Here is a 15,466-nt window from a genome sequence, read left to right on the forward strand (position 1 = left end):
AATTAGAAAATAAGAGTGTGTCTTTGTCAGGTCCTTGAGACACTGTGGTACAAGAGAAAGAACATTATTTCTGAAGTCAGAGTTCAAATCTCATTTCTGATACTACCAATGTAACCTTGGGCATGTCACAGGGAAGTCAAGTGGATGGGGGCACAGGACTTGGAGTCAGGAGGACCTGAGTTCAAATCCTACCTCAGATATTTACAAATTGTGTGACCCTGGGCAAGTCACTTAACCACTGTGTGCCTCAGTTTCCTCATCTGACAAATGAAGAGACTGGATTTGATGGTCTCTGAGGGTCTATTCCAGCTCTAGATAAATTATCCCATGATATATTTACTCTTGGCCATAATATTCTTGTCAAGAATAGTAAGATAAAATTAGATATTGGCATTTCTGCCCATAAATGCATGCCCAAGAGATGGCTATTATTATGTTCCAGTTAAAAATAAAATAGTTGATTCAGGACATATAACCTGTTTAATGTGACCTTGGAGAAGTCACTTAACTTTACACTTTAATTTCCTCATCTATATTATAAGAATGAGAGTATCACAGAGTCATGAATGCTTAGCTCCTTGAGGAAAAGGGATTGCAATCTCTGTTTGGTCTTTGTATCCCCAGCGCCTAGAACATAGTAGGTATTTAATGAATGCATGCTGAATTGAATTGAACCAAAACTACCTCAGAGTCACATGGAGGATGACAGATTTAGAGATAGAAGAGACCTTAGAGACCATCAAATCAAACTTCCTCATTTTACAGATGAGGAAACTGAGGCTGAGAGAGAGGTCTAGTGACTTGCCCAGGGGTCACACACCTTTTTTTTTTGTTGTTGAGTCATTTCAGTCATGTCCAACTCTCTGTGACAAAGATACTGGAGTGGTTTGCCATTTCCTTCTCCAGCTCATTTTACAGATGAAGAAAGTGAGGCAAATGGTAAAGTGACTTGCCCAGGGTCACACAGCTAGTAAGGGTCTGAGGCTGGACTTGAACTCAGGTCCTCCTGACTCCAGGGCTGGTGCACTTAGCTGCCCAATTAGCAATTGTCTTTGAATTCAGGTCTTCCTGTCACCAAGTCCAGAACTCTATCCATGGTGCCATCTAGCTGCCTTAAGTACAAATCGTACCTGAACGAGAGTCGTCTCTACAAAGTGGTTAAGCCTCGGCTTGAGGACCAGCAAGGTGGAGGACTCATCACCTTCCAAAGCAGCCCATTCCACTTTGAGATGACTGTGTTCATTAGGACACCGATTTCAAATTCTCTTCTTTGTAACTTTTACCCATTCTCTGTCCTTGGCAGACAAGTGAAACAAATAAAAGCTCTCTTTGCACGAGAGCCCTTCAGATGCGTGGGGAGGCTCCCATCTTCTCCCTAAATCTTCTCTTCTCTAGGCTACACATTCTCGGTTCATTCAAATGATCCTCATATGACAGGGTAGATCCAATCCTTCCAAATTCATAGTACTATTGAATCAATTATGAAAATCATTGTACAAATGCTTTGAAAAGCAAATCCTCTACAAATACAAAGTATTATTTTGGCATTTAGGCATTAGATTTCACCCTCCTCCTCAAAGAGAATTTTTCAAAATAGTGTGGCCAGGGAACCATTACTAGAGATCTTTGTATTTAAAGGTAGTGGCTTGAAAGGCACTCAGTTGGGGGGAATGATTGCGTGACACTATACTATTAGGGTCACAGAGACCCGGGAACTCTGCTGTGAGGCCGCTACTGGGGAGGCCTCTCCAGGAGGGAGCAGAGAAGAGTGGGGGAGGAATTTCCCAAAGGACTCCCAATGCTGTCAGCATTTGTAAACTTGGCGCCCTGGGGCAGATCCCCTATCACCCCAGCCTGGCTTGGCTCTGGTGCAGACCATTCCTCAAGCTTAAAAAGTGCAATGAACACACCATACTTTTGAAATTGCTATATGAGAAGTTAGGTATGAACACACTGGGTTAATGAGAACATCAATATGCATGTTATTATCCATATGCAAAACACACATAGAATCATACATATATGTTTTTGTTTTGTTTTGTTTTATTTTCACATTAGTCATGTTGTAAGGAAGAATTAGAACCAATAGGAGGAACCACAAGAAAGAGGAAACAAAACAAAACAGAAAAAAAAGAGCAAATACATACATATATGTTTTGAAGTCCCTTTTCCTTCCAAAGCTTATGCTTAGAAATCTTTGGGTTTGGTACATTTCTCAGAATGTACTTGTGAGGAACCACTTTGTCCTGGGAGAATGAAACCTTCATGAGAGCAAGAACCAATTTCTGTTCTATTTTTGTGTGCCCAGAACCTAGCAAAGTACCTTGTATAAAGGAGAAGCCTAATAAATGCTTCTCAGATTGGATTGAATTGGATCGGACTGGCATGTTAGATGAATCTCGGGGGTAATAATAATACTAACAATAACAACAATAATAAAAAATATCATTGGGTTTTCCAAATATAACTGAAAGTGGTTTACCTCTGGATGGGGGCCAGTGAAACAACTGATATCCAAGAGTGGAGTCAAAAGGCTCTCTGTGAGTGATTCAATCAACAATAAACTGCTAAAGAAACGTTGACTGAACAGCTGAATCGTGTGGATTCGTCTGTGGAAATGGAAGGGTTTCTGACTGCCATTCAGGACCAGGTCATTGCCATAAGAAACTAGGGGATAATTCTTATGGAACTGTCCTTAGTGATCAATGTAGGTTATGCAAGATAATGGTGGAAATGATGCAACACCTCACTGTAAACTGTAAGGGTTTAACACCTACCAACTATCCAGCAAGATAAGACCTGGTGGTTAGAATTATATGGCAGAATTATACATCTACCTTTCCCTGACTAACAGACTATAACTCCACATACTACAAATACAGCCTTCATAATATCCTGGAGAACTCAGACAGTGGGCTGAGACCAGATCATTATTCCAGATCAGATTGTTTCCCACAATCACCTTTACATAACATTGATTCATAAAAACTCAAGGCCAATGTTTTTAAAAGATTCAGAGGTCTGCTGGTGTTTAACAACTGGCTCTCTGAAAAATAAAACATGTACGTGAAATACTTTTATGTTGAAGTTGCATTATTAATATTTTCTTCATCAGTTTCCTACATTTGGATAATTAACAAAACAGTAAACCAAGTCCTGATTTATAGTGTTTGCTGATTTCTAAGGCATAAATGCTCACTCCGAAAAATTAATAATTGACTCTCATGAGCTGGTGTGAACTGGGTCCCATACATCCCTAAATAACATCATCCCCTAAACTTAACAGAATCACCAGGCTCCATGGGGAAAACAGCAGCAGCAGCAGTGACAATAACACTCTCAAAGTATAGAAAGCTGGCTGAAGAGACCAAAATCTTATGGTTAAGCTGAGATGCACACCATCCCCATCCTCCTGTCTTCTACTGCTGTTCTGCGGAGGATGCTTTCACTGAGTCTGCAAAGGATGAATCGACATCTTCCCACTTGTAGTGAACACCAAGAAGTAGTTTACCTGTGTTATCATCCTGCATTACTTAATATAAAGGAATGAGAAGTCAACTTTTCCCAAGACCACTTGTATCTGAACCTTATTGAAAAAGATGCAAATAAGATAAGAGTAATAACAAAACTTTTTTTCTATCTCGTAACAGTCTGTGTAACATGAAACATAAAAGAATGATCTAGAAGAGCAGCTTTTCCCAGGACTGTTTATATCCGAACTCCATCAAATGAGATTTTGATAATGATGATGATGGTGATGATGATGATACTGAAAGGTAGCATTACTTAGTTGTTAGGGTGCTAGAATTGGAGTCAGGAAGACCTTGGTTCAAATCCCACTTCAGACATTTAATTACCTGTGTGATCCTAGGTAAGTCGATTCACTTCTCTGCCTCAGTTTCCTCATTTGTAAAATGAGGGATTTGGACCCAATGGCCTCTAAGCTACCTTCCAGTTCTATCTCTAGGATCCTAACATAATAATAACATCCAGTTACCAAAAAGCAGATATTTTATCCACCCATATATTATCCCACAGAGCATAAAATCTAAAATAATAGAAGGAGAGAAACTTGAACTGGTCTGCTTCTGGCCAAATATCATTGAACAATATGAAAAGAATGCAATGAATCATCATCATAATAACTGACATTTGTAGAGAGTGTTAACTTTAAAATTTTAGTAGTTTTTTATTTTTTCCAGTTACACGTAAAGATGATTTTCAACATTCATTTTTAATAAAATTTTGAGTTCCAAATTTTTTTTGAAGAGCACTAACTTTTCCCCAAAATTTCACATACATGATCTCATTTGATTTTCACAACTCTCTTGGGAGGTAGGGACATCAGGTATGATTATGCTCATTTTCCAGATGAGGAAACTCATCTTGAAAGTTGCATAGTCAAAGAACAAGTAGGATCAGGACTTGGCATTGGAAGATATGAGTTCTGGTCCCTCTACCACTTTCTGTCTGTATGATTCTAGGCAACTTCCCCTCTCTGGGGCTCAGTTTCCTCTTCTGAACTAATCTTGCATGGAAAGCCATTTTCAAACCATTAAGTGTTAGCAAAAGGTGAGAGAAGGTGGATGAATGCAGAACGTTACATAAAAAACCAGGCTGGCGACCATGACCTTCAGACAGTCTCACAGGGAACTTCTTTCAGGCTGGGCAGTGAGCTTTTGAAAGGTTCATCAAGTACATCAGAGCCAGGGAAGCCATTTGGACGCCCTTGAGCAACGGTACAGTCAAAGCCTTCAGGCTAGAGACATTTGTATGGCTGGCCACAGGCAGGGATGCAGCTGTGGAGCTTTGGTGGCTAAGATAGAAGGACCATGGCAGACCCCTTGACCTTCATCAGCAGGGCATCCCTGCTTAGAATGGAAGTCAGCATGCCCGGCTCCAAAGCTAAGGGCTTCTCTTGAAGCTAGAAAGAGACAGTTCTATGACCGAGAGATACAAAGCTACTTTTACCTGGTGGACAAGAGTATAGTTATCCCTTCCACATCGAGGGGGCTAGGGGTGCAATGCCTCCAGGATCTGGAAAATCCATGTAAAATGTTTTGGCCCTGCCTTTGTACCAGAAAAGAAATCTGAATTATGATGGTATTAAAAGATAAAGTATGTTGATATCATACAACATTACAAATATATTTTATGCATTTCTGAGTTTCTAAACTTTTTTTATGTAGTCTGCTGGCCTTCACATGTGGTTTGCAGCTTCCACAAAACTCCCCCAAATTCCCATTTAATTTCTTATGCTGACCCTTGATATATCAAAACTGTGATGGGGAAAGTCATGATGTGTCAGGGATCACTGTATATATAAGGTGTCCCAAAAGTCTTAGGGAAGTTTTATCCCCTGTTCCACACAGCTGGCCTTGCCCTGGGAGAGTAAGTGCAGTCACCACCTCACACCCTTACATACGCACAGGATGGTCGTGAGAAGAAGGGTAAGAATAAGCCGAACAATAACAATAATACTCTATTCAGAGACCTTTCATCTCTGCCCCTACAATAAAAGGGTCTCCTGAGCTGGGTAGTTAAGAGCCTCCTACCTGTGAAGCCTCATGTCACATTACTGCCCTTCCTGAACTGCATCTCAGCCCAACTGGATCATGAGCTGTTTCCTAAGCTCAGCTTCCCATTGCCTGATGTCATATTTGTCTGAGCTGTCCCCCATTTCTGGAAAGCATCCTTCTTCATTTCTGCCCCTCAGAACCCTCCTCTTCCACAGGTGACTCAATTTTCACCTTCCACCTTCTCTCTCTCCTCAAATGACCTCATTGATCAAATGACCCATTATTTATCTGTGTATAGGTTATTCCCACCTCACCCTACACCTCAGAAGAAGGTAAGCTCCTTGAAAGCAGGAATTCAGGGCCCTAGATCTAGAGCTGAAAGGGTCCTCAGAGGCCATTTGGTCTAACCTCCTTATTTTACAAGTCACTTAACCTCTCTGTGACTTAGTTTCCTTATCTGTAAAATGAAGATAACAATAGCACATATCTCACAGTGTTGTTGTGAGGATCAAATGAAATAATATATATAAAGTACTTCAAAAATATCTAAATAAATGCTAGCTATTGTTGACTTTTATTATTATGAAGAAATTGAGGCACAGAAAAGCCAAGTGACAAAGCTAAGATTTGAACACAGGTCTTAGGACTCTTTCTCCTATATTACATCAATTATCCCTGCATCCCCAGCTCCCAGATCAGTTTTTTCTTCTTTTTTTACACACCCCTGTGGTTTTACTGGGGTAAGTTGTTTACCCTGTTGAAAAAAAAAATTTCCTCTGGCAATTATCTGTTGATAAATAAGTAATAAAATTATAAGCGAATAAATCTGTTTATAGAGAGCTGGGCAGGGGCACTGGGACATTCACTGGCTTATACATCTGGAGCTGGCAAGAACCTCAGAGGACTTTCAGTCCAACTCCCTCATTTTACAGAAGAGGAAACTGAGGCCCAGAGAAATTAAGTGAGTTATCAGCTAGATGATGAAGTGGATAGAGTGCTTGACCTAGAGAAAAGATGACCTGAGTTCAAATCCAGCCTCTGACGTACTGGCACACAGTAGTATGCGTGTTCCCTTCTCTTCATTAAAATGCTTCCTCAGCTCTAATCAGGACCACCTCATTGTACCACCACCATGACATGTTTAGTCTTGCCTCCCTACTTTTGCTCACATTTCCCTTATTGGGAATACTTGTTCTGTGCTTCTCAGGCTTGCCTCCTCCTGGAAGCTCTCCTTGACTGCTCTGGCCCTCCTGAATTTCCCCCTCTGACTCCATTCAGAATCATGGAATCTCACTGTTGGAAATGTCCTCAGAGACCATCTAGCCCAACCCATGCCTCAGCAGAATTCCCTGAAAAAATGTCAACTAGACTTTGCTTGAAGAGCTTCAGTGAGTGGGAAATTACTGCTTCCTAAGACAGTTGATTCTGTTTTTGAATAGCTCTCAAAATTAGTACATTTTCTGACATCAAGTCTAAATTTATTTCTGTCTCTGTGATGTCTATTTTTCCTACTTTGGACTCTGAGGTTAAATATGAGTCTATTGCATCTTCCATGGGACAGTCCCTGGATCTCATGGCCCTAATTGTCCTCTCTGGCTCACCATCACCCAGCGCCTTCACTTGTTCCTCAAATAGCACAATCTGGATGCCTTTCATCATCCTTGTTACCTTCTTCCAGACATCCTCCATCTTATCAATGTCCTTCCTAAAAATGTGATATTCAGGCCTTGATGTAACCCCCTTTCTGAGGCCACTCCCCAAAGAAGGCATTCCTCTTCATTGGTTAGGCTCTCTAAAGGGAAGCTGACTACTCCTCCACTCAGGATTTTAGGGGTAACAGCAAGAGGCTGAGGGGTTCTACTACTGATGCTCATGAGCTCCCACTGGTATGTGGCCCATTATCAATCAGTCATCTGAACTCCAGTAGCTCTTGGAAAAGGGATTTACTTATAGCAAGAAGCATTGGTACAAAACATTTCCCTCCAAATTGAGGTCACATTCTTCCCTGACCACGTCCATCCCATATTCCATACCTAAGCTTTACCTCTAGATGCAAATATAAATTCTTTTTGACATCTAAAGTTCTTCACAACCTGGCCCTCTTCTACCTTTCCAGTCTTATTTCTCCCCTTCTGAAGCTTGAAGAGAGGCAGAATAGACATCTCTCTCACCTCTTCTTCCCCCATCCTTCTCCAAGGGAAGCTTTAATTCCTTCCAGAGGGCAAGAGGTTGGGGCCATAAGCTCTGAGAGAGAGGGACAGACAGACAGAGACAGAGAGAGACACAGACACAGACATAGACAGACAGACAGACATAGACACAGACACAGACACAGAGAACCTAGCTAGAATTATATTTATTTGCTCCTTTAAATATTATTACTCTAGGGGATGTGGTTTTCAGGTTCAAACTAAACTTCTGATAGTGATTTCTCAATGGGGTAAGGAGAACCCAACCTTTATATGCAAGGCTTGATCCCTTCCCATCAAATACCAGTTACACAATGAACACACACTTAGGAAAGAAACCCATTTGTCAAGACAAAAATCAGAGAAGGTATACACAGGAGAATACACATCAGACAATATGGAGTGAATGAGCTCTCCTATTGGGAGTGAGTTAAGTCAGCTCAATCAAGAGAGTGCTGAATGTCACTCAAAAGGAAGTTCTCCAAAGTCTCTGGTGTAGAAAGCTGGGGATAGGGACACAATGGACACAGTCAACTCCTCTCATGTTGGCTTCTTCCCAGACTCTTATTTTCCCTTCAGCAACCTGAAGTGAGGTGATCTCCCAAAGCTACTGCAGAGGCCAAAGAGACTGAAGGAACTGGACTGTGTGCTCCCCTCTCTCCCACTCTCACCTACTCTAACCTGCCTCTCAGGTAGGCTCAGGCACTGATTTCCACTAATTAGGAAAGAGCCCATAAGAATGGGCTTTGGGAATCAGACTGCACTTAGATATGTACATATTGTCTGCTCTGACAGAATGTAAGCTTCTTGAGGGCAAAGCCTGTTTCTACTTTTTTCTTATTTTATTTTTGTCTTTGTAACCACCATTCCTTGCACGTAGTAAATGCTTGCTGGTTAAGTGCCTTGCTCAACGCAGGTAGGAGGCACAGTAGATAGAGTGCTTGGCCTGGAGTCAGGAAGATCTGAGTTAAAATCCTGCTTCAGACACTTACTAGCTGTGTGACCCTGAGCATGTCACCTCAGCTCTGTTGGCCTCAGTTTCCTCAACTATAAAATGGGGGCAAATAATAGCACCTACCTCCCAGAGTTGTTGAGAGAATATTATTTGTGAAGGATAACACAAATAATATAAGGATAATATCTGTAAAGCCCTGAGCACAGTGACTGGCACACAGTAGGCACTCGATAAATGTTTATTTCCTTTCTTCAATGTCACATAATTACTAAGGAGAGGGATTTCAACTCAGGTCTTTTGACTCCACATACAGCAGTATTTCCATTATACCACATTTCAAGGAAATCTGCAGTCTGCAATCTGTCTACACTATACATGAGAGATGACATAAATGGTATTTGTCAGGAGTCACTGTGGCACACAGAATAGCATGGCTCTTTGAACTGAATTTTAAGGATAAATTACTGCCAAATATTCCCAAAATCATGTTGATTTTATTAAATGTATATGTTTTTTAGCTTTGTATATTCCAGTTTTTGATATAGTTTATATGTGTGCATACATATACATATATATATATATATATACACATATACACATATACACATACATACAATATGAACATATTCCAGTTACTCTTTGAGGGCCTGTATAATTAATATGGGCAGCTAGGTGGAGAATGGACAGAGTGTTGGGCCTGGAGTCAAGAAGACCTGAATTCAAATCCAGCCTTAGACACTCCCTAGCTGTGTGACCCTGGGCAAGTCACTTAAGCCTGTTTGCCTCAGTTTCCTCAACTGTAAAGTGAGCTGGAGAAGGAAATGGCAAACCACTCCAGTATCTTTGCCAAAAAAAACCCAAATGGGGTCAGGAAGAGTCAGATACAACTGAACAACAAATAATTAACGTGCTTACTGTTTGCTTTTCGAAATGCTCTTCTATTTTTATGGTCAGTTCTTTTTAATTCAGTATGGACATGTCCAGTTAACTTCATGCAACTTCTTTGGTTAAGGGAGGCATCCCCTGAGTTGTCTGTGAATTTCTCAAGTGCTGTAAACTTGCTGAAATCTATTCACTCTTCAGAAAATCATTAAAAGACTGTTCTGTGGATATTGTGTTTGTGTTTTGTTTCTAGACCATTAATGCTTGTAGGGAACCTTAGGACATAGAACATTGAATTCAGACTAGAAGAGGCTTGGGAGGCAGCATTGCACAGGGAAAAGAGCACAGGATTTGGCATCAGGGGAACTGAGTTCCAATCTCAACTCTGTTACTTACTTACTAGCTATGTGAGGGTGAGCAACTCATTTCTCCTCCCTGGGACTTTTTTACATTATCTGGAAAATAAAGGAGTTGGTCTAGATGGCTTCTGTGTGCCCTTCCAGATGTGTGTGTGTGTGTGTGTGTGTGTGTGTGTGTGTGTGTGTGTGTGTGAGTGAACACAGAACCCCAGAGATAACAGGTTCCTTAGAATATGCAATGATAGAACCACAAGGCACCTTAGAACACAGTATGCTAGGACTGAAAGGGACCTTAGAAAACAGAACATAGAATGTCGGTGGTGGGAGGGCCCTTAGACACTATCTACCCTTTCATTTTGTTGTTGTTTAGTTGTTTCAGTTGTGTCTGACTCTTTGTGACCCCATTTGTGGTTTTCTTGGCAGAGATACTGGAGTGATTAGCCATTTCTTTCTGCAGTTCATTTTACAGATGAGGAAACTGAGGCAAACAGGGTGAAGTGACTTGCCCAGGGTCACATAGCCAGTAAGTGTCTGAGGCCAGATTTGAACTATGAACAGGAGTCTTCCTGATTCTGAGCCCAGTGCTCTATCTACTGTGCTACCTACCTGTTTACTCCTTCACTTACAGAAAAGGAAACTGAGGACCAGAGAAGGAAAGTGACTTGCCTAAGGTGTGACATTACTAGTGAGGAACAGAGCCAGAACAAAAACCCACACTTCCCCCCCATGCTTTCCATATTTGTTTGTTTTTGTAATGATAGCCTTTATATAGTACTTTAAATTTTGCAAAATGTTTTACAAATATTATCTCATTTAATCCTAATAATGTTGTCAAGTAGGTGCTATTACTATACCTATTTTACAGATGAGGAAACTGAGGTTGGGAGGTTAAGTGACTTAACCAGAGCCACACAACTATTATGTCTCTAATGCAGGATTTGGACTCTCTAATCTTCCTGACGCTAAGCCCAGTGCTCTATCCACTTTGCCACCTTCCAATAATATTTAGAAACTAAAGTTGTATTCAATTTCAACCAATATTTCTTACAAACCTGCTATGAGCAAGGCAGAGAGGGATACAAAGACAAAAGGCAAAAATCCTTGCTTTCAAGGAACTTCCATTCCACTAGGGCTACAACATGTATCCTGAGAAGTAAACCAAAGTGTATGCAAAATAACACAGCGTGATTTTAAGAGGCAGAGAATGCTAACAACGTGGGGGATTGGGAAAGACCTCACATGGAAGGGGGCCCCAGAGCTGTGCTGTGAAAGAAGTTAGGAATTCCAAGAGGCAAAGGTGAGGAGGGAGGTTATTCTAGCCATGCTTCATGGATTGTGCAAAGGCAAAGAGGCTAGACATAGTATATCCTACACGGATAGGTCAACTTGACTGTAGTGGACAATGTGTGAAGGTGAATAATACAAAATAAGATTAACAAGACAGGTGGAAGCCAGAATGTGGAAAATTTTAAATGCCAGGGTGGGGATTTTAAAAAATATATATCCTAGGGATAATAAGGAGCCAATGAAAATTTCTTTTTATCCTAGAGGCAACAGAGAGCTGTTGAAGGTTTTTGAATGAGGTGGGCAATGTGGTCAGATCTGTTATAGAACACAAAGTTTTAAAATTACAATTTGATGTTGATTCTGCATATTTCTGGCAGACATATTCTCTTATGCCACCAGGAGCCCATGTTTATTAAATAGGATTTAATTTGGGGCTATTGTTTTTCTATTGGCCCTTAGAATTGACTTTTGGTTAGAGTAGAGAGTACTTGTTTTGTGTAGTCAACATGGAGTGGAAAAAGCACTGGGTTCAAAGTCAAAAGAAATTGGTTCAAGTTGTGGCTCTTACCACAGTAAATGTGTGGCCTTAAGCAAATTACTTCCCCTCTCTAGAGGCCTTAATTTCCTCCTCTGTAAACTGGTCTCCAAGGTCCTTTGCAAGCTCCATAGTTCTGTAACTCAGTCATATAAATTCCACTCAGGTACTTGTATTTCTGTATTCTCATATCTCATCTGACAACCAGCCTTTGGCAGCTATAACTGGCCATCTTTGGTATAATGTCCAATGTGATTATTATTTATGAAATCATTCTATATTCAACAATAAAATATATGTCTATTAGCATCATTCTATTAATAAAAGCTTTCGTGTCACATCCAGCACAGCCACCCTCTCCTTCCCTTCTCTGCCCCATCTAATGTAATCATTTTACACTGGGGAGGAAACAGAAATTACAAGGGACCCTCTTTGGTGAAATCCTCATGCAATTGCTCCTCATCACCTTGGAAAGCTGCATTTGTGTGAAATATCTGACTATCCAATCAATTACACCCACACCCAAAGTGGCTTTGGAGGATACTTAAGGGCTACAGAGAAACATTTTTTTTAAAAAAAATAAAGCTGAATGGATAAAAAAGACATACAGAAGGCATAACAAGCAATGGTTTTGGACAGGTCGAAACGGAATTTCATTCAGCAAGCTGAGATTTGGCTGAATGGCCACAGAATTGCTTTCTCCTTGGAGTTCTATTCCCCTCTTAGAAAATCTGCATGGAAGGAAATCCCCTCTATCCCACACCCCCACCCCACATTCCTGTCCCTTCCAAAGGCAGCAATTTTGACCAGTTGCTTTAGAGTGTTCCCCAGGGTTCCAGGGCAATTTTGTTTTACCCTGAAGCAATCATTCTTCTAAGCAGTGGATTTCTACTGCTTTTTTAGCCAGTGGATTAAGGTGGGCTTCATTGCAGCTGGGTTTTTAAAAATTCTTCTCTCCACTCATTCAAAAGAAAGCAGATTTCTAGGGATAATACCTGGCATAATCAGCTCTGAGTCCAGACTTACCCTTCACACACTTCATAAACAACAGCCCTTTGCCCCATCTTTTCCTCTCTAGTGGCAATCCTGGTGGGAAGGGGTAGCGATGAAGGGGGGGATGGTGTTTGTAAACATCCTTATCATTCCCTGCTGACAGACCTTGCAGAAAGATTTCAGAGGCTGGGAGTCATTCATTGTGGAGGTGAAGAGCTGCTAAGGGCAAAAGTCCAGGCTTTTAAGAGGCTATCAGCATTTGAAATAAGCTGCTCCACCTTCCTTAAACCCTAGCCCTGACAGATGCCTGCTAATCCATCCCTCCAGGACTGGGAAGAACCTCAGACAATATCCCTGCCATAGGGCTCCCCATATTATCTCCTGATTGCCAGCGGGGGGAAATTGAACTGAGTCAGAGATACCCAACTTGGGCTCCCCATCCGAGAAAATGGCCTGCTTCCTTGGGGCCTAACTCATTTTCTCGGGGCTCCTTTCGGTTCCGTGCGATTAACAACCCAGATGCCGCCTTCCTGGAGCGGTCTGGCTTTTTCCAAACGCACGCACATCTGTCTGTCTCCCCACATCCCCCTGTGGTACTCACGGCAGCTGTCTCAGCTGGAACACATCATCCTCCATGGCAAGGCTGCGGTGGGGAGCGCTGTTCTCATGGCTCTTACATGGTGAGGGGATGGAGGGCTTGGGAAGGTTTTCAGGAGCGGGGCTGCTGGACAGCTCCCCACCGCTACCCAGAAGCAGCTAGGGTACCCTGGAGACAAAGCGGACGAGGGGAGAGCAGCGGAGGAGGAGGAGGAAGAGGAGGAGGAAGAGGAGGAGGAAGAGGAAGAGGGGGAGGAGGAGGAGGGTAGCGGCAGCAATAGCAGCAGCTGGAGAGGAGAGGAGAGGGGAGAGAAGAGGAGGCTGCTAGATGGAGAGGGGGCGGAGATAGCTCTGCTGCTAACAGAAACTTGCCCATTCCCTCCCACTCAACTACCCCGCCCCCTCCTCTCCTCCCACCCCCTCTTCTCTCCTCCCCCTCGCCCCCCCTGCTCCCGCGTTGTTTTCACACTGGAGCTTTTGGAATGTTGATTTTCCCCTGTAGCATCGTATTCCATAAAATGGTCGTCTCGATACAAATGCATCAGGGCTCTGTATAAATCTTGTATATTCCTGTTTATGTCCCTGTTATTTACGTCCATGTTATTCATACCATTAGAATGTAAGCTTCTTGAGGGCAGGGATGGTTTAGGCTTTCTTTGCATCTCCAAGTGTTTAGTACAGTCCCTAGCAGACAGGCAGGCAGGCAAGAAGGAAGGAAAGAAGGAAGGGAAGGGATTTATTCAGCTTCCATTATGTGCTAAGTGCTTTACAAATATTATCTCATTTGATTTTCACAACATCCTTGCGAGGTAGATGCTATTATTATCTCCATTTTACAGTTAAGGAAATTGAGGCAGACAAATGTGAAGGGACTTACCCATGATCATACAGCTAATAAGTGTCTAGGCTGAATTTGAACTTAGGCCTTCCTAAAGACCTAATAAATGCTTGCTTGATGAAAGGCTTTCTATATTTTTGGAAAGAATGTTGGCTTGAACATCAGGAGAACTGATTTCAAATTCTAGCCCTGTGTTGGGCAGCTAGGTGGTGCAGTGGATAGAGCACCAGCCCTGGATTCAGGAGGACCTGAGTTCAAATTTGACCTCAGACACATAACACTTACTGGCTATGTGACCCTGGGCAAGTCACTTAACCCCATTGCCTAGCCAAAAAACCAAAACAAAACAAATTCTAGCCCTGTGGTTGACTAGGCTATGTGACTGGGAATAGATCCTGGAAGGCTCTGGACCTCAGTTTCCTCATCTGTAAAATGAGACTAGTAATCTTTATCTTACTTCTTTCTTAGAGCTGAGGTAAAAAGAGCATTTTGTAAAAATGTGAGCTCTATGGGAGTTAGTATTACCATTGAGGCAGCTGCTGGACTGAAGGCAAATAAGACTTTGGTTCAAATCTCATCTCTGACACTTGCTGGCATAGCACCCCCTCTGGGACATATTTCCAACTGATTATATCAAGTAAATCAGAAGGGTGGGGGAACCAAATGCCTGCCCCCGTATACACACTATAGTAGATTTGACTTTTAAGATCGTAGTATCAAAATTTGAAGATATAAGGGACCTTGGAAGCCATATAATTTGCCCATATCATTTTATAGAGGTGACATCAAAAAGTGAAGTGGTTTATTACCTTCCATTTTACATATGAGGAAACTTGAGGCTCAGGAAGAAAAAAAATGATAAGATCATAGGATCATAAATCTAGAGTGAAATGATTTTCATCATAATTCTTTCATTAAAGGCCATCAATGATAATTCATTCCTATAAGGCTTACAAAGTATTTTCCTAACAATGACCCGCACAATAGGTCATGTAATTATTAGTATCCCCATTTTATAGATTAGGAAACTGAGGCTGGGGAGAATTGGCACCATATGTTCAAGAATCAATAGCTAGAAAGTGCTGGAGCCAGCATTCAAACCCAGACATTTCCTGACACCAAGTTCAAGGCCAGGGTTCTTTTTATCAAGCCATGCTAATTTTTTGGAGGTAGTAGTGGGTATGGACATATAATGGAATAGGAAAGAAAGTCCAATTTTATACTAATTCTACTATCCTTGCCATCAGGAAAATTGGGTTATTGAAAAGAGTGCTGAACTCACAGTCAGGAGAGGTCTGCATTCCACACCTTC

The 15,466-nt window shown here is 41.7% G+C and overlaps 1 protein-coding gene across 1 annotated transcript in view; it reads right to left on the reverse strand.

The window, feature by feature from the left end:
- The window catches only part of SVOP (SV2 related protein), a 52,997-nt gene extending 39,308 nt beyond the window's left edge, over positions 1–13,689 (reverse strand). The window contains exon 1 of the mRNA XM_021008046.2: positions 13,321–13,689. Coding sequence (XP_020863705.1) covers positions 13,321–13,355 — 35 coding nt within the window. The 5' untranslated portion in view covers positions 13,356–13,689. The remainder of the gene's footprint in view (positions 1–13,320) is intronic.
- Between the last annotated feature and the right edge of the window lie 1,777 nt (positions 13,690–15,466).

Source organism: Phascolarctos cinereus, unplaced genomic scaffold (assembly GCF_003287225.1).
Source record: "Phascolarctos cinereus isolate Bilbo 61053 unplaced genomic scaffold, phaCin_HiC Scaffold_4;HRSCAF=312, whole genome shotgun sequence".
Classification (NCBI taxonomy): Eukaryota; Metazoa; Chordata; class Mammalia; order Diprotodontia; family Phascolarctidae; genus Phascolarctos; species Phascolarctos cinereus.